The sequence below is a fragment of the Mytilus californianus genome, unplaced genomic scaffold (assembly GCF_021869535.1).
Source record: "Mytilus californianus isolate M0D057914Y unplaced genomic scaffold, xbMytCali1.0.p SCAF_7, whole genome shotgun sequence".
NCBI classification, from domain to species: Eukaryota; Metazoa; Mollusca; class Bivalvia; order Mytilida; family Mytilidae; genus Mytilus; species Mytilus californianus.
This window is the reverse complement of record NW_026262723.1, coordinates 85,433,267-85,452,787: the sequence shown is the minus strand read 5'-3', so window position 1 is coordinate 85,452,787 and position 19,521 is coordinate 85,433,267. Positions and strand designations below refer to the sequence as shown.

Sequence of the window (19,521 nt, the reverse complement as noted above, 5' to 3'; positions counted from 1 at the left end):
CATAGATGTAACATTTTTGAAATGTGTTGTAAGACTGAATATTTCCTTATTTTAACCTAAAACTTGGGTAAATGACTTATCTTTATATTGTCTCTTTCTACAAGAAATCCCAACAAAAAATAAAATGGCATGCCCCCTTCAAATAGGTACACCTTGAAATTATAATCATTTTACATTAATAATTCAGTGTTTTCGACTACAACACAATGCTTTTTTGCTTTTTGTAGGAAAATGGTGGTGTTACACTTGGTCCAGAAGATGTTTTAATTTCATATCTACCATTAGCCCATTCATATGAAAGGTTATTAGAGGTAGGTCTTCATTGTAAAGGTAGAATATTCGGTGTTAAAGTGTATTCATTGTACATTGTAGTAACATTCATAATTTGTACGGCAAGCAAATCACTGTTGTATAAGGATAACAAAGCTAGATTTCAATATTGAATATTTTTCAGACAATGAAACTGGTTTGTTTTAATTGTTTCTATTCCAAATGAAAAATACTGGTAATTAAAGAATGAAAGACATTTAATAGACTAACAAAACATCGTTTAGATGAGCTTTTTTTCTTCCCTAGGTAACAGTGACAATGTCTGGTGGCAGAATAGGATTTTTCCAAGGTGATGTGAAATTATTGATGGATGATATCAAAGAACTAGGACCAACATTATTTCCATCTGTACCCAGATTACTCAATCGATTTTATGATAAGGTAATATTCCCATCTGTACCCAGATTACTCAATCAATTCTATGATAAAGTAATATTTCCATCTGTACCCAGATTACTCAATAGATTCTATGATAAGATAATATATCCATCTGTACCCAGATTCCTCAATTGATTCTATGATAAGGTAATATTTCCATTTGTACCCAGATTACTCAAATCGATTTTATGATAAGGTAATATTTTCATCTGTACCCAGATTACTCAATCAATTCTATGATAAGGTAAATATTTACATCTGTACCCAGATTACTCAATAGATTCTATGATAAGATAATATTCCCATCTGTACCCAGATTACTCAATCGATTTTATGATAAGGTAATATTTCCATTTGTACCCAGATTACTCAATCGATTCTATGATAAGGTAATATTCCCATCTGTACCCAGATTACTCAATCGATTCTATGATAAGGTAATATTTCCATCTGTACCCAGATTACTCAATCGATTCTATGACAAGATAATATTTCCATCTGTACCCAGATTACTCAATTGATTCTATAATAAGGTAATATTTCCATCTGTTCCCAGATTACTCAATGGATTGTAACCAGATTACTCAATCGATTCTATGATAAGGTAATATTTTCATCTGTACCCAGATTACTCAATCGATTTTATGATAAGGTAATATTTTCATCTGTACCCAGATTACTCAATCGATTCTATGATAAGGTAAATATTTCCATCTGTACCCAGATAACTCAATAGATTCTATGATAAGATAATATTCCTATCTGTACCCAGATTACTCAATAGATTCTATGATAAGGTAATATTTCCATCTATACCCAGATTACTCAAAAGATTCTATTATAATGTAATATTTCCATCTGTACCCAGGTTACTCAATCGATTCTATGATAAGGTAATATTTCCATCTGTACCCAGATTACTCAATAGATTTTATGATAAGGTAATATTTCCATCTGTACCCAGGTTACTCAATCGATTCTATGATAAGGTAATATTTCCATCTGTACCCAGATTACTCAATCGATTCTATGATAAGGTAATATTTCCATCTGTACCCAGATTACTCAATTGATTCTATGATAAGGTAACATTTCCATCTGTACCCAGATTACTCAATCGATTCTATGATAAGGTAACATTTCCATCTGTACCCAGATTACTCAATCGATTCTATGATAAGGTAATATTTCCATCTGTACCCAGATTACTCAGTCGATTCTATGGTAAGGTAATATTTCCATCTGTACCCAGATTACTCAATCGATTCTAGGATAAGGTAACATTTCCATCTGTACCCAGATTACTCAATCGATTCTAGGATAAGGTAACATTTCCATCTGTACCCAGATTACTCAATCGATTCTATGATAAGGTAATATTTCCATCTGTACCCAGATTACTCAGTCGATTCTATGGTAAGGTAATATTTCCATCTGTACCCAGATTACTCAATTGATTCTATGATAAGGTAAAACTTCTTGTATTTTGTTTATTGTTTTGATTGAGTTAACCATGTCAAAATAGATATCTGAATTTACAGCCGATTTCAATGAGTGTGTAGGAAAAGGTAATATCTTTTGGTTAGCTTGCTTGCTAGCTGAACCGTGAAGTCATTATTAGGTTAGGTAAACTACCCTCCTTTTTGAGTAGACTAGTCCGACAGACAGATAGAATTGGTTACCTGTGGGACTAGTCTACTCATAAAGGAGGGTAGTTTACCTTACCTAATAATGACTTTACGGTTCAGCTAGCAAGCAAGCTAACCAAAGATATTACCTTTTCCTACACACTCATTGAAATCGGCTGTAACATAACACAAGCAATAGTGATAATGATAAACTTTACTATTGCTTCAAGCATGCAGGATATTTTTACCCTGTTTTATACTTATTCTTTTTAACCACTCTTTGCTTCTTAATGGTTATCAGTCCATAAAGTTATAAAATGAATGACACATTGATTTTTTTAATCTGGATGGAGAACAACATGGCTGGGTTATAATTTATTTTTTCACTTAATTGTATGCTCTGCTTTTTTGTGAAAGATGTCTGGTATTTAGATTTTAATGATTATTGTTTGATTACTGCTTGAAATGGAAAAATTGTTGTACCTGTACTTTAGGGAGGTAGGGAAAATTTCTAGTTAAAGCAAAATTTAAAACATTAAAACTTGGTCACAAGGAATTTATTTTTATAAGGTAGACATTTAGAAATGTCAAACTGATAATTATTTTATGATTTGCATAATAAAGAATCTTTCTTTGATTGGTAGCAAGTGATTCTGGTATAGAGTTTTATGCTGTTATTTTTATGCCCCCGCTGTATCGGGCATTATACACAATGCTTATTACCACAAAACACAGATCAAGTTTGAATGTTGGTGGCGTTACTTTAACTGTTCTAGAGTTATGCCCCTTTACAAATGGAAAAATTGCTGAATTTTTCATTTCCGTTCTCTAACTTAAGTTTGCCTCAACCAAATGTTATGAAACTTATACACAATGCTTATTACCACCTAATACAGATAATTTTGAATTTTGGTGGCGTCATTTTAACAGTTCCAGAGTTGATGCAAAAATTACACAATACTTATTACCACAAAACTCAGATCAAGTACAAATTTGGGTAGTGTCACTTTTACTGTTATTCAGTTATGTCCCTTTATAACTTTATATGATATGCATGTGGGGGCATCATCTGTGTCCCATGGACACATTCCCCATTTATTTTTTTTTTAAATCTTCCTCATCTGACTATCCAGACAGATGTAAGCAATACTGTGACTTGAATTAAAAAATATAAAACCATTAATTTGTAGATGTATCATAAAATTCCAGTGACTTAGGTTTTGTGACAATTTATCAGTTTTGATTTTGTTTATATTTCTAGGTTGTAGCTGGTGTGAATGAAAGTGCAATTAAAAAAATGATGTTTGATATGGGAATGAAAAGTAAACAGAAAGAACTTCAAAAGTAAGTTAATGTTTATAATTAAAATCTTGAATCTAAAGATTAGACACTAATTTCATAGATATAATTCTTAGTTGGAAAAATATTCAATTTACAAATAGGATAAAAAGAGAGGGTTATGAACTGTTTACTGTTGGGCAATGAGTGTCATCCCTGTCTGTCCGTCTGTCCATCTTTCATTTATCATTTTACATCAGTAACATAAGATTAGCCAGTTAATATATTTTGCATATCTATTAATATATTTATACCTTTCATCATGCCATATTTTTAGTTTTCCATTTTAAGAAAGACTATTCCAGTTATACAAGTGTTATTTCTATTGTATGTTTTAGAAACTAAAAGAACAATGTTTGCATATAAGAATAAGCAATGACTAAATCTTGGATTTTTTTTTATTTCAAAATGAAAATATCAGAAAGGCAAGGACAGTGATTAAAAGACATCAATGTCATGTTTACATTACTTGACACCATTTGGGGATGATAATGGAAAGTGGTTCTGTTTAAAAAAAGAATAGTCATAAGATGAATTTATTCTTAAGAAAAAACAATATTTTTAGTACAATGTATTACAGTTATAATATTGGAAATTAAAAAGTTGTTCTATTTAAAAATTTCAGTCTTTTGCTGAATTTTTTATTAATTTTCCTATATTGAGTTGTATTTTTTTTACGGTTTCTATTTTGATTCTACTGCAACATTGACACATAATTTTTTTTTTTTTATTTTTTATGCACTGTAAAGCGCTTAGAGTAAATTTTTATTTAGATAAGCGCTATATAAGCACTGTAAATAATAATAATAATAATAAATTTTTTTTAAAAAACCCAATATTTTTAATATAACAATTACTTAAATACAAAATTTACATTGTATTATTGTGTAACTTTATGCTTTATTATTTTTACCAGACATATAATAAGAAATGACAGCATTTACGACAAGTTTGTATTTAAGAAGATCCAACAAGGTTTAGGAGGAAGAGTTAGACTTATTACTACAGGTTCAGCTCCTCTGTCAGCAACAGTATTAGAATTCCTAAGATGCTGTGTTGGTTGTCCGGTAAGTGCTCTTTTAGTGTAGGACAATGATAGAATTTCTACGGGCTGTGCATTAGGTGCCATTATATTGCTCTTTATTAAGTCTCCCAAACGAAGTTTGGGAAGACTTATTGTTTTTGCTCAGTTCTTATTATTATTATTATTCTTCTTCTTCTTCTTCTTCTTCCGCCGCTTTTAAATTTGAACTTGTCCGCACCCGTTCTCCAAAACCGCTTGTCGGATTAACTTAGGGTTTCACAATATGTTAGACTAACATGTCTAGTGGTGCAATCAGGGTTTTGTTTTTGCAATGGGGTTTATAAAGGGGTACTTTGAGGGGCAAAAAGAAAAGAGGGTTTTACTATAGAACCCTATGGGATTTTATTTTTTTAAATTTTCAAATGATTATTAGTTGAAAACCGTTCGTGATAGACACAAACTTTTTAATTGAAAATGTTCTAAATGATAAAGCCCATTAAATGAAATACAGGGTTAGTCCCCAGGGGTCACCCCCACCCCCTGCCATTTGAGAAAGTTCTAATACCTTGTAAGTGGTCAAGATCCCCACCCCTAAACCATATATATTCTAGTTTGTCATGCTAAGATGGTTTGAATGATATACAGGGTTAGTCCCCAGGGGTCATCCCCACCCCCTGTCATTTGAGAAAGTTCTAATATCTTGTAAATGGTCGAGATCCCCACCCCTAAACCATATATATTCTGGTTTGTCATGATAAAGCACATCAAATGTAATACAGGGTTAGTCCCCAGGGGTCACCCCCACCCCCTGCCATTTAAGAAAGTTCTAATATCTTCTAAGTTGTCAAGATCCCCACCCCTAAACCATATATATTCTGGTTTGTCATGCTAAGATGGTTTGAATGATATACAGGGTTAGTCCCCAGGGGTCATCCCGACCCCCTGCCATTTTAGAAAGTTCTAATATCTTGTAAATGGTCGAGATCCCCACCCCTAAACCATATATATTCTGGTTTGTCATGATAAAGCACATCAAATGTTATACAGGGTAAGTCCCCAGGGGTCACCCCCACCCCCTGCCATTTAAGAAAGTTCTAATATCTTCTAAGTGGTCAAGATCCCCACCCCTAAACCATATATATTCTGGTTTGTCATGCTGAGATGGTTTGAATGATATACAGGGTAAGTCCCCAGGGGTCATCCCGACCCCCTGCCATTTGAGAAAGTTCTAATATCTTGTAAATGGTCGAGATCCCCACCCCTAAACCATATATATTCTGGTTTGTCATGATAAAGCACATCAAATGTTATACAGGGTTAGTCCCCAGCGGTCACCCCCACCCCTTGCCATTTGAGAAAGTTCTAATATCTTGTAAATGGTCGAGATCCCCACCCCTAAACCATATATATTCTGGTTTGTCATGATAAAGCACATCAAATGAAATACAGGGGTAGTCTCCAGGGGTCACCCCCACCCCTTGCCATTTAAGAAAGTTCTAATATCTTGTAAATGGTCGAGATCCCCACCCCTAAACCATATATATTCTAGTTTGTCATGATAAAGCACATCAAATGTTATACAGGGTAAGTCCCCAGGGGTCACCCCCACCCCCTGTCATTTAAGAAAGTTCTAATATCTTCTAAGTGGTCAAGATCCCCACCCCTAAACCATATATATTCTGGTTTGTCATGCTGAGATGGTTTGAATGATATACAGGGTAAGTCCCCAGGGGTCATCCCGACCCCCTGCCATTTGAGAAAGTTCTAATATCTTGTAAATGGTCGAGATCCCCACCCCTAAACCATATATATTCTGGTTTGTCATGATAAAGCACATCAAATGTTATACAGGGTTAGTCCCCAGCGGTCACCCCCACCCCTTGCCATTTAAGAAAGTTCTAATATCTTCTAAGTTGTCAAGATCCCCACCCCTAAACCATATATATTCTGGTTTGTCATGATAAAGCACATCAAATGAAATACAGGGTTAGTCTCCAGGGGTCACCCCCACCCCCTGCCATTTAAGAAAGTTCTAATATCTTCTAAGTGGTCAAGATCCCCACCCCTAAACCATATATATTCTGGTTTGTCATGCGAAGATGGTTTGAATGATAGACAGGGTTAGTCCCCAGGGGTCATCCTGACCCCCTGTCATTTGAGAAAGTTCTAATATCTTGTAAATGGTCGAGATCCCCACCCCTAAACCATATATATTCCTGTTCGTCATGTAATGAACATTTGAATGACGTATAGGGCCAGTCCCCAGGGGTTCCTCCCCACCCCCAATATTCTAGTATCTTGTAAATGGTTGAGATCCCCACCCCTAAACCATATATATTCTTGTTTGTCATGCCAAGATGATTTGAATGATATACAAGGTTAGTCCCCAGGCATCACTAATGCATATAACTTTACTGGACCAAACCAATTTTCAATGGATGTTGCCCAATGTCAGGCGACCCTGGGAATTACGAATTATGGGAGCTTCGTTTGGGAGACTTCGTAACAGCATCCTGTTACATTCATTTCTTGTTTCCTTTTGTTTTTAAATTTTCTTTAATTGTTGGTGTTTTATGCCACTTTCAACAACCTTGGTTATGTCATGGAAGTTTTTTTTTTTTGTGGACGAAACTGGAGTGCCTGAAGAGAATTGCCAAAATTCAGGAGGAAACTGGCAATGCTTGTCATTTAAGATTGGAGTAGAACACATCTCTCTATGTATTATCAGTGTAATTTGCTAATTATCTAACTTCCTGATATATACTACGGGCCTATCATGGTGGCCGGTTTTAATTTGTGGAGGAAGCTGGCATACCCAAAGAGAACCAAGAAAGTCATCAGGGAAACTTGCAATCCTTGTCATTGAAGATTGGAGTAGCACACACCTCACCATGTATTTAAAGAATGTAATTCATGAATTATTTTACTATCTGATACATTGGAGCCTACAACTCTGAATTATGAGATATCATTTTGTCACGTTGGCAGCAAATGTCACAGAATGAGAGATGAAGGGATGCATAAACTATTTGTAAAAGCTTTATATTTAAGAAGGCAGAAGAAATGCATGATTCATATCTTGTATATAGATTCCTTATGTTTTTAATTCCATCTGGCTTTTGTCAGTTTTCTTTGACCTCACTTTTATGATCAGTGACTGCTTAAAAAAACTAAAGGCTTTAATCACATGAGGTTTTTCAGTTATTCTGAGTTAAAGAACAATATTTGACACATAGAATCATTGCAAGGTATAAAAGTCTGTTGGGTAGGGTTCATCTAACCTAATATCATCAGTTTTCTGGAGAGAGTACAAGGTGTATTACATATTAAATATTTAGTTTTTTCATTTCAGATAATTGAAGGTTATGGACAGACAGAATCTCATGCTTTATGTTCCATGCAGTTCATAGGAGATGCTTCATCAGGTAAATTAATATCTTTTTATGAAAATTAAAAGATGTGGTTTGATTGCCAATGAGACAACTTTCCATCATAGACCAAATGACATAAAAATTGGGTTATTGTCCATTTTGTGAAAAAGTTCAATCAAGTACTGTATTGCAGTTTGAAAACACAAAAAGGCTTGCACATTGAAAGATCACAAGTAGCAGTTTCAGTTCAATTCAATGAAATTGGATATCTCAAATGTTTTTATGCCCCCGCCGTGGCGGAGGGGGCATTAAGTTTTACCCTTGTCTGTCTGTACATCCGTCCGGACGTCCAAAAGTTGGTTTCCATTCTCTTACTTTAGTTTGCCTCTACCAAATGTTATGAAACTTATACACAATGCTTATTACCACAAAACACAGATCGATTTTGAATTCTTGTGGCATCACTTTAACCGTTCTAGAGTTATGCCCCTTTATAAATGGAAAAATTGCTGAATTTTTAGTTTCCTTTCTCTAACTTTAGTTTGCCTCAACCAAATGTTACGAAACTTATACACAATGCTTATTACCACAAAATACAGATTCAGTTTGAATTTTGTTGGTGTCACTTTAACAGTTCCAGAGTTGTGCCCGTTTACAAATGAAAAAATTGCTGAATTTTTCATTTCCGTTCTCCAACTTAAGTTTACCTGAACCAAATGTTATGAAACTTATACACAATGCTTATTATCACAAAATACAGATCAAGTTTGAATTTTGGTGGTGTCACTTTTACTGTTCTAGAGTTATGCCCCTTTACAATGGAAAAACTGCTGAATTTTTAGGTTCTGTTCTCTAACTTAAGTTTGCCTCAACCAAATGTTATGAAACTTATACACAATATTTATTACCACAAAACTCAGATCAAGTACAAATTTGGGTAGTGTCACTTTTACCATTCTATAGTTATGTCCCTTTATAACTTTATATGATATGCAAGCGGGGGCATCATCTGTGTCCCATGAGTCACTGAGCATATACATATACTGCCTTGTTTGTGATGTTGATATTGCGTATTCGTAGAGTTTTTTATGACTCAATAAAGAATACAGGTTCACAGAATTTTAACATTGTTCTCTTCAAATTCAAAGTTGATGGTTTATACCCAAAATATTTCATTTGGAACAGTTGTAAGAGTTGCAGTATAAAGAAAAACAACCAAACATTGTCACCAAATAAAAATTTTGTTTGTACTTGGTTTGGCTAGCATTCTACCTGTTTCTAAGCCTTGTATAAATAAACTTATACTTCAAGACAATGTATGGTTATTCTATATTCTTTACAGATATATTAAATGTCATTAAATACCAAGTAAGCCTTCAAGTCAAATTGAAATTTAAATTAAAATTCAAACGTATCAGTACTTATCAATGATATTTCCCTTCTTTTATCCTCTTCCTAATATATATGCCTGCATGTATTGAATTGTTTTTGTGCATCAGAATAATGTTGGATTAAAAGTAGAATGCATGATAAAGCCATGAATCCACATGTTAAATATATAACAGTGACATCACAAATGACATTTCTGTACATAAATGACCAAACTTCATCCTCCCTTTCATTTATTAATAAAGACCTGATTTACAAAGGATTGAGGTTATCATTATTTTTTTCAATTTCAAAGGACAAATAATGTTTCTTATCATACCCTCCCCTCTTTCCGTTGACCAGACCAGTGAAACGTTGTAGTTTTAACACATAGAATGGTTATAAAATCAACTTAAATGGAAATTATTTATTTTTTAGCAGAGAAAATAGGGAGGTGCTCTTATCAAATCAGGAACAGTTCGGACTATTACCCATGTTAATTTTGATATGATGTATGACATATTTGGTAACGTTGAACCACTATTATTATATTAATTGTTTTAGGTAATGTTGGACCACCGATTCCCAGTAACCTTATCAAACTAGAAGATGTACCAGATATGAAATACTTTGCTGAACAGAATAAAGGAGAGGTAAGACATTCAGTCATATTTGAGTAGCAAATGTTAAAAATTAGTTGAAGCATTGCATTAAAAAAATGATTTATTGTTTTTAGTATTACAAACACATAAGAAGAACATTGCAATTATTAAATAGATTTTATTATTACCTAGTAAAGAGTATTTTACTGTTTTATTAATATTTCTATATTATTTGCTATTTTTCTGCCATTTTTTGTTCCATGGTCTATTGCACTGGAAATTATCGTTCTATTGCACCTGTGTGCAGTCTATTGCACTGACCTGTTATGACCTCTTATTCTGAAATCTGATTAGTTTAAAGGCATTCATGTTGTCCAATCAAATTGGGTCTTTTAAATGTTCTTGGGTTTATTGTTTTGATCGTTTATTTAATATGTTGACTTTAATGATTTCTTGTTATTTAAATTACTCTGATTTCATGTTCGTTTTATTGAATTTCTAAAGTATTGGTTGTACATGTATGCTCCTTACACATTATAATTAATACAGTTGTTACTTTCATGTGTTTTATTTCTAAGAATTTGTTAGAACTGACTCAGTATGTATTAGGTAATAAAACAGTTATTGAATGTGTAACAGTGCAATAGATCTAAATATATTTCCCTCAGTATGAAGATCAGCTCATTGTTCTATTGCCCTCAGCCGTTGGCTTCGGGCAATAGAACAATGAGCTGATCTTCATACCTCGAGAAATATATTTTGATCTATTGCATAGTTACATATTAAATAACTGTATAATGATGTTCGCTTTTCTGTTTAAAAAATAACAAGCTTTTTAAAAGACTGTAATAAATTGATAGTATATAAATAACGGAACTTAAAAAGCAAAAATATTTGTCAGAAGATTTCATTTATGATGATTTAAGATTACTTTAATAGGTATGCCTAAAGGGTCCAAGTGTTTTTGTTGGTTATCTAAATGATGAGGTAAAAACAAAAGAAGTTTTGGACAAGGATGGCTGGCTACATACAGGAGATATAGGAGAATGGTTACCTGTAAGTTTGTTTATTCAATAATGTATCATTGTAGTTTTGATGTTTAATCAAACATAACTAGAATTACTCATGCAATATAGATTGTTTGCTTTATGTCAGTTGGAAGCAGATTTAATTAAGATTAACTAAATGGTTCAGTTAAGGTATAGATTGTATGTCTTTATTTTTGACTGTTTTTTTTTTTAAGCTTTAACATACTGGCATTCTTTTATGCTTACATTTTCATTTTTCTGAAAATTAAAGTTTTGTTCCATTGACCATTATACTTAAATGATAAAATGCGGATAATATAAAAGCTAAAGTGTTCTTATTTTCATGATATTTAATTTTAAAAGTTACTAAAATTACTATTACTTGTATTAGACAATGAACTTGATGTCATTTTTTTTTCAGAATGGAACCCTGAAAATTATTGACAGGAAGAAACATATATTTAAGTTAGCTCAGGTATGTAATATTCATAAAAAAAAGTAATTTTTGAGATTTTGTTATTAGAGCCCCGCATCAAATGCAGAAGCCCTAATAGTTTTCACTTTGGCTGTCCGTAAAAAATTTTTGTAAGGGCAAAATCACTAAAAGTATAGATGGGAGGCCACTGAAATTTTGCATAGTAGTTGTGCATTATATGTAGATGTGCATATTTTATTTTATTAAATTCAGCCCATTAATTTTTGAAAAAAAAAAAAAAAAAATCACAAATTTTGAGAAATGTCTTCTTATAATAGGATTTTTAATAAAAACTGATATATAGGTGTATTAAGTTAATATTTCAAAGCGATTGACAAATTTTGAAAAATGTAAATTTTACCTTTTGCTTAAAACTCACAAGCATCTTCTTGTGGTAGGATGTCATAAAAAATTGATATGCATTATAGGCAAAATATGCATTCCAAATTGTTTCCTCAAGTCAAAATTGTGTTTTTTGCTAGGATTTAAATGAAAAAGGTATCATTTGCTATAATGAGAAGATTTTCTGTGTCAAATTATTGGTTGCCCAACATTTACGAAAATGCCCACCAAAAAACATAGTGCTTGGATTTTAACACAACTTTTATTTATCAAAAACACATCCTGAATTAATTGCTGGTGTTAAAATTTATGAAAATTGACAACTTATGAACATTTGCTTTGAACGCATCAGTCTCTTTGCCTTGCATAAAAATGTGCAAGCTGGGCCCAAATCAGAAAAAAGTGTAATCAGGGCCCATGCTGACATGTCAGTCATCAGTCTCTTTGCCTTGCATAAAAATGTGAAAGCTGGGCCCAAATCAGAAAAAAGTGTAATCAGGGCCCATGCTGACATGTCAGTTTTCTCTAGTTTCTATAGTATAGATTTAAGCATATTTAAAACTAAACATTAGATAACTTTGTTGTCATAGTTAAAGAACACATCAGTCAAGGCCACTTTCTTTAAAATAGGAATTGATATAAAGCTTTTCCAATGTTTATATTTGATAGGGAGAGTATATAGCACCAGAGAAGATAGAAAACATTTATGTTAGATCAACATTGGTAGCACAAATATTTGTCCATGGTGATAGCTTGAAGGTATGTATATAAGGCATACATAACACATAACAAATTTAAGAAGTCTCTTCTAAGTACTATTTTAGCCAAGTGCCTTATTCTGACTTTGCTCTCACTTCAAAATAACTACCAGAGAAGCTGCAAATTTAATATTAAAAGTGTCTGTTTTACCCTACCGACTATCAAACCCAAGATCAGCCATATATAAGTTGATCATGCTTCAATAAGACCACAGAGGCAATTGACATTTGTAAGATAACACATACATCCAATCACTATTAGACTTATGTAGCTGTTTTAGCCAAGTAGCTGTTTGACCCAATCAAATTTTGTATCCGTGAGTGCAATATGAAATTTACTAAAATTTTGATTGAGAAAAAAAAAAATTCTTTCTTGAAAAATTGTATTGAACACCAATGAGTAAAATATTGTTTGCTATAACACCCTCATCATTGTCATGTCCTAATCCAAAGCCAGATCATAGAAGCTTAACATATAGTCATACATGTACCTTTGAGAGACTGACCATTAGACATAAGATGAAGATCACAAGACAAATATTTAAAGATTCAGTGGTAAAAGAAGGTCATATGATGTATATTTCATGGTTTACTGATTTGGTTAAATTTTCAGAGATTTATTTCTCCAATACAGTTTGACCTACAATCCTATATTCTAGTGTCCTGAATATCCATGAAATAAGTGGACGTTAAGCATGCAACAATCAATCAATCATATATTCTATGTATTAATGTAGTTTGAGTGATCCAATGGTTGATCGGTCATCATGACCTACATTTCTTTTGCATTAAAATAAACAGATTAAACTGTGTTTTTTTACTGTGTGTAAGAAAGGAATTTATAACATTTTGTGAGCCATTATATGTGATTAGAAGTTGAATTATATATATCTTTTCTTCAGGCAAGTTTAGTAGCAGTTTGTGTACCAGATCCTGAAGTGTTACCAAGTTACGCAAAGTCAAATTTAAATGTATCAGGATCAATGGAAGAATTAGTAAAAAATCCAGTATGTATATTCAGTTGTATTTACATCATAGTATTGTATAGATAGTGAAAGAGAAAAAAAATAGGCTCTGAAGCAGTTTATCTTCATTTTTTTAGGGGGATTGGCCTTGATGGTAGAATAGTATATATAGTTGACAAAATGTGTTATGGCAGATCATGTCCGTTTCTACTTTGGTAGGGGTTAATGTTTTGCCCTTCTCATTTGCATAAAAATGACAAGGTACATTAATTGAGTTTATGGGTAGTGTAAGAATTTCTAGATAATTTGTGGATGGTCAGTGATATATACCATATATTTGGGTTTATTAAAAAACTGTCATGAAATCACAATAATACTTAGATGATGGGGGTTATAGGACCTGCAACAAACAAATGATAAATTCTATCCTATTTTTATGCCTCGCCTCCAGTTAGGGGGACATTCTGTTTTTGGCCTGTACATCCGTCCTGTATCAGGTTAGAGTTATGTTTTAAAAAGTTTGCCATGAAGTTGTGGTCACATTAACTTGAAATTTAGTACAGATGTTTATTATGATGTGAACTTTTTACAATTTTGCCAAATTTGGGTTTTTGACTGGAGATTTTGCAGTTCACTAAACATGTAAATGTGATAGCATAAAAGACCTTAACATGGTGTTCTATGGACACATATTTTTATGCCCCCGCCGTAGCGGAGGGGGCATTAAGTTTTATCCTTGTCCGTCTTTACGTCCCAAAGTTGGTTTCCGTTCTCTAACTTAAGTTTGCCTCAACCAAATTTTATGAAACTTAAACACAATGCTTATTACCACAAAACACAGATCAAGTTTGAATTTTGGTGGCATCACTTTAACCGTTCTAGAGTTATGCCCCTTTACAAATGGAAAAATTGCTGAATTTTTCGTTTCCGTTCTCTGACTTAAGTTTGCCTCAACCAAATGTTATGAAACTTATACACAATTCTTATTACCACAAAACTCAGATCAAGTACAAATTTGGGTAGCGTCACTTTTACTCTTCTTCAGTTATGTCCCTTTATAACTTTATATGATATGCAAGCAGGGGCATCATCTGTGTCCCATGGACACATTCCCCATTTATCGTTTATTTTTAAGAATATATTGAATATATTAACTCCCATCTATTTATCCATTTAATTATTGAAGATTGTTCTCGGTTTGTGTATGTGTTTATCAGCATTTCAGTTGGGTGTGTATTATAATTCAAATTTTTAAAGGATACATGATTTTCTTTGCAATCAAAATAATGCAGCCAATAAGGGAGCAGTGTTAAACACTAAACAACCCCAAGTGCTAATTCTGATGACTCATTTTTTGTGGTGGGGATTCTTTTGTAATTAAGGTAAAACTTAAATAATTTATAAACAATATACTTAGGACTAAATGTTTTAGATAACAACATTGAATGGTTTTTTTTCTAGGAAATAAAGAAGGCCATATTAGCAGATCTGACAAAACTAGGAAAGAGTGGTGGATTACATTCCTTTGAACAGGTTTGTTTGCTTCTTACCTTTCTAAAATTTCTAAAATTGGACTCCAGGTAATTTTTGCCAAAGATAACCTTGTAATATATTCACATTTAGAATGTCAGATTATATATGCATCTTTAATGCTGAAAATTATCAGTTATAAGCTCTTGTGTCAATTTTTTTTTACAAAATATGATGTCAAGACATATTAAAATATACATATAACTTTCTTTCATGTGATTTTAATTTTAAAAATGATGAGAATACATTCAAGAAAAACATATTGTTATTAATTTTTTTTTTAAACTTGACAGTGGAATGAATGAAATACTTGCCTTCATATTTCAATAAAAAAATTGTATTCCTGTGGAAAGTTTTGTTCATGTAGTTTTACAGATTTATCAAGAGAAATAGAGCAGCATGATTATCTAGTCAATTATTAGCAATAATGAAAACATCGCAAAATTTATGCATTTAAAGAACTGTGTCTAGTAGGTAATTGTTAAATTTTATTTCATGCAGTGCTTGAAGTCTTTGTTTACAGGGAAGTCAATTTTTTCTTCTTCTCTTTTTAAAATTTATTTTATCAATATTTCTTTTCAGGTGAGGGATATATATGTACATCCAGAATTATTTTCTGTGGAGAATGGACTTTTAACACCAACATTTAAAGCCAAAAGACAGGATTTGAAAAAGTTTTTCCAACCTCAGATTGATGAAATGTATACAAAATTACAATAATCTCTTTAGTTGAATTTTTATCACATGCAAGATTGTGTTCACAATTGGTCTATAAATAATTAAATGAAATATTTCTTTGTTTAAAATTGTGCACAGGTTATTTGTATTCCATCATGGTGTATTAATTTCCACTGTTTTTCTTTCATTTCCTCAATACTTGCATTGATAATAATCAAAAAAGTACTGTCATCCATTATTAATAATAATTCATCACTCATTTATGACATTTGCACAAAACTTTGCTAAATGTTATTTATATTTTTTACCAACTTTCACCTGCTACAGAATTTAATATATTTTATTTTTACATATCAGTAGTTTATAAATAATCATATGATACCAGTACCTTTCTGCATAATCAAACTTACCTTCATATTTATCTCATTAAAGTGTTAAAAGAAAGAATTAAGAAAACATTAATGCTGCAAACATTTGGGTGTATTTGGTAGGATCTTTGTTAGATCTAACAGCAAAACCACAAATTTTTGAACTTTGTACTCTTGGACCAGGAAGTAATTTTCAACTTTCACATTGCCTGATATGGTTCATTTGATTTTTTGGGGGGCACTGTTGTCTTTTGATTCAGTTTGCAGTGCAATTAAAAAAAAATGCATTTGAAAAATATTACGAGTATGGTATCATAATACATACAGATGCTTGCATATGAATTGTATCAGAAATAAAATATATATGTCTGTGAATGTTGGTTTTTCTTAACATATGTATATGTATATGGAAAAATGTTCAAGAAAGTTTTGTTACGTCTAAATGAGAATGTATGGAAAACTTTTATTAACTTGTATTTGTATTAAAGGTTAAAAATATAATCATAGCAACTTTAGCTATTAATATTATAGGAATATATTTTTTGTTGTGTCAGAAAAGGAAATTATTTCCAAATTCACAATTAAAAAAAAAGATTATAATGTAAACTTTAAATTGAAACTTTTTTATCTTGGATTTCATTATATATGTTAATTGAACATTGAACCTTTTTTTCTACATTCAAAACTTTTCCATCACACTGTTAAAAAATTAAATTCCATTAATATATGTTAGGCCATGCGAATTTGATTTCAGTCTTTAGATTGTTAATTAGTAAAATAGCTGTAAAACTGAAGGAACAATTTACACTTACTTTATTTGTCCAAAAGTGAGAGAATGGGATCACATTCTTTTTCTGTAGAATCAAGAAATATGATAATGAATAGAAAATATTTTTTTGTCAAAAGTAGTCATGTAAAAATTGATATTTGGCCATATAGAAAATATTAATAGATTCTATATTTAGTAAGTGATCACTTGAAAAGAAATTCTGTTCTTGGAATGTAATATGGTGATAGTTTGTAAATTGTGTGTGATGACTTGATATTTACATGTGGAGGTGTCTGAAAGGAAAATCTTTTTGGTTTTATGAGATTTAAATGTTGTAAAAAAACTTTAAAGACAATGAATCAATTTTTGGATGGATTTCTAGTTAATAACTTGACAACTATGTTCTGTGCAGCGAAAAACTTAGAGGTTGAAACTTCATATACAATATTTTATCAACTGGTCATTTCATATATACGGTTCTAACCATTTGCATCTATATATAACCATTAAAAACGTGCATATTATAAGCTGATATTTATAAGCTAATAATTTCTAATATCGTTTTGTATTTAAGACTAATTTTTAATCATTTGTTTACCTGTAAAGAATTATTTTTGTTTGAAAGGCATTTTATATATTCCACCGGCATCTGTTTAAAAAGGATATTTTGAAACATTTGCTTGAACTTGGAACTCCTTTTTCTCTCCAAAATAAAACAGAATTTACACATAAAATGTTTAATGTCCATTCAACTGTTTTAAAGGAACCTGGATGATAGGCAACCTTTAATCAATCTTTTTTGCAAAATTCTTTCAAAATGCATGTAATAGTGGGGAATACTAACATCTTGTGAATGCTATAGATCTGAGTGACAGTTTGAAAAAAAAATAGTCATAAACAATTTGATTACCCAGATCGTTTTCATTGTAATAAAATGGCTATTAGAAAACAAATTTATAAACTAACCTGGGAAAAAAAGAAAAGAAAGGTCTGTTAATAGAGAATGTTATAATTTAAATTATTGGAGGCAAAAAAATCCCTGATAGACATAGTTGTGATGAGCATGATGAGCAATACTCTTGTTTGGTACTATATACAATAATGATATAAGGTGTTAACTAGCACTGTTTGCTATACAGTGTAGTTATTCATAGGGAGCTTTGGAAAAAATTGTCTCCAAATGGGTTAGGGATATTAATTAATGTATATTTCTTGTTATTTTTATTATTTTTATTAATTTAACTATTCATTAAATGGAAACATCTGTTGTTGTGATGTTGCAAATTTTATTAAATGTGTAAAATCTTAAAGTGCTATAACTTATTATTGCATGATTATGTTTTGGTTGGTATCTTATGTCTAGAAACTCCTTGGCATTTGTTTTTGTAAAATGCTTAAACATGTTTGTTTTGGTTTTCATTAAAATTTAAATTGTTATATGTTATTTCTTGTTAGCATGTAGAGACTTAAGAGTATCATATATAAATCAAATATTCAAAGTTATAATTCTGATGTGAACACATATATCACATATAAACAACTTGAACACTATGTACACTGCTCCACATGATTCTGCTAACAGTTATGTTAAAGAATGGGGTATGAGATTTTACAGAATCACATGATATACATGTAAATAGAATTACAACAAAGGCACCTCAAAGTACAGAATCTCCTCACAATGCCAAATAATCTGAATGGATGCCTTCTCAATGGCAATATAATGGCCCACATCTGACTCTTGTCCTTACGGTGGCTTTATATATGGAGTAGATTAAAAAAGAAAAGACTTCTTTTCATTCCACTGATAGAGATATGAAAGGGAAGGATAATTTTTGTCTCGCCTGAATGCGAGACATAGGGATTACAATCCACCAGTGGTGGTGGCTGTGGCGACGTCATAACTATTTGTTTAAAGCTTTATATTTCTGAAGGTAGAAGACCTGGATGCTTCATACCTTGTATACAGATACCTTATGTTACAAAGTTTCCGTCTGTCATATGTCCATTGTCCTTGACCTCATTTTCATGGTTCAGCGATTACTTGAAAAAAAATTAGTTTTTTTGTCAAGTGAAATACTCATTATGTTATCAATTTATCATTGTAATAAGATCAATTCTACGGCATCCAACTGTTGAGGTGTCAAAGACAAGATCAACAATTTTACACCAAAATAATGCTTTTAATTGAACGTATAGTTTATATTGAGTTAGAATAAGAATAATAATATTTTATGAAAGCCTTCCTTAAAAACATACAGCTACAGGGGTATATCCTAAAAGGGGCCATGTATACTAATGCATCCACACAGAGAGTCATGCATGATTGGCAAAACAGACCATGATAGATATTGGATTTTTACTGCAAGAGAAAAAAGTTTTAACATATGAGAACTGGATATCCCTTGCTATAAACTCTCCTTATTAAATTTTCTGTAAATGATAACACAGGTATAATCTTGTTAAAGGCTTGTATCATGTATGCTGTTATATTGACATTAGATAACACAAAGTTGATATCCAATTCTTTCTCATTTTAAAACCAATAAATACCAGTGGCAGATCCAGG

The 19,521-nt window shown here is 31.7% G+C and overlaps 1 protein-coding gene across 4 annotated transcripts in view; it reads left to right on the top strand.

The window, feature by feature from the left end:
• LOC127707709 (long-chain-fatty-acid--CoA ligase 1-like) overlaps positions 1-18,387 on the top strand; it is a 56,411-nt gene extending 38,024 nt beyond the window's left edge. For all 4 annotated transcript variants that reach the window (XM_052212397.1, XM_052212396.1, XM_052212400.1 and 1 more), the window contains 12 exons: positions 228-311; positions 577-711; positions 3,598-3,680; positions 4,591-4,741; positions 8,051-8,123; positions 10,002-10,090; positions 10,979-11,095; positions 11,489-11,542; positions 12,554-12,643; positions 13,545-13,649; positions 15,069-15,140; positions 15,720-18,387. In XM_052212397.1, coding sequence (XP_052068357.1) covers positions 228-311; positions 577-711; positions 3,598-3,680; positions 4,591-4,741; positions 8,051-8,123; positions 10,002-10,090; positions 10,979-11,095; positions 11,489-11,542; positions 12,554-12,643; positions 13,545-13,649; positions 15,069-15,140; positions 15,720-15,857 — 1,191 coding nt within the window. In that variant the 3' untranslated portion in view covers positions 15,858-18,387. The remainder of the gene's footprint in view (positions 1-227; positions 312-576; positions 712-3,597; positions 3,681-4,590; positions 4,742-8,050; positions 8,124-10,001; positions 10,091-10,978; positions 11,096-11,488; positions 11,543-12,553; positions 12,644-13,544; positions 13,650-15,068; positions 15,141-15,719) is intronic.
• Positions 18,388-19,521: the final 1,134 nt, after the last annotated feature.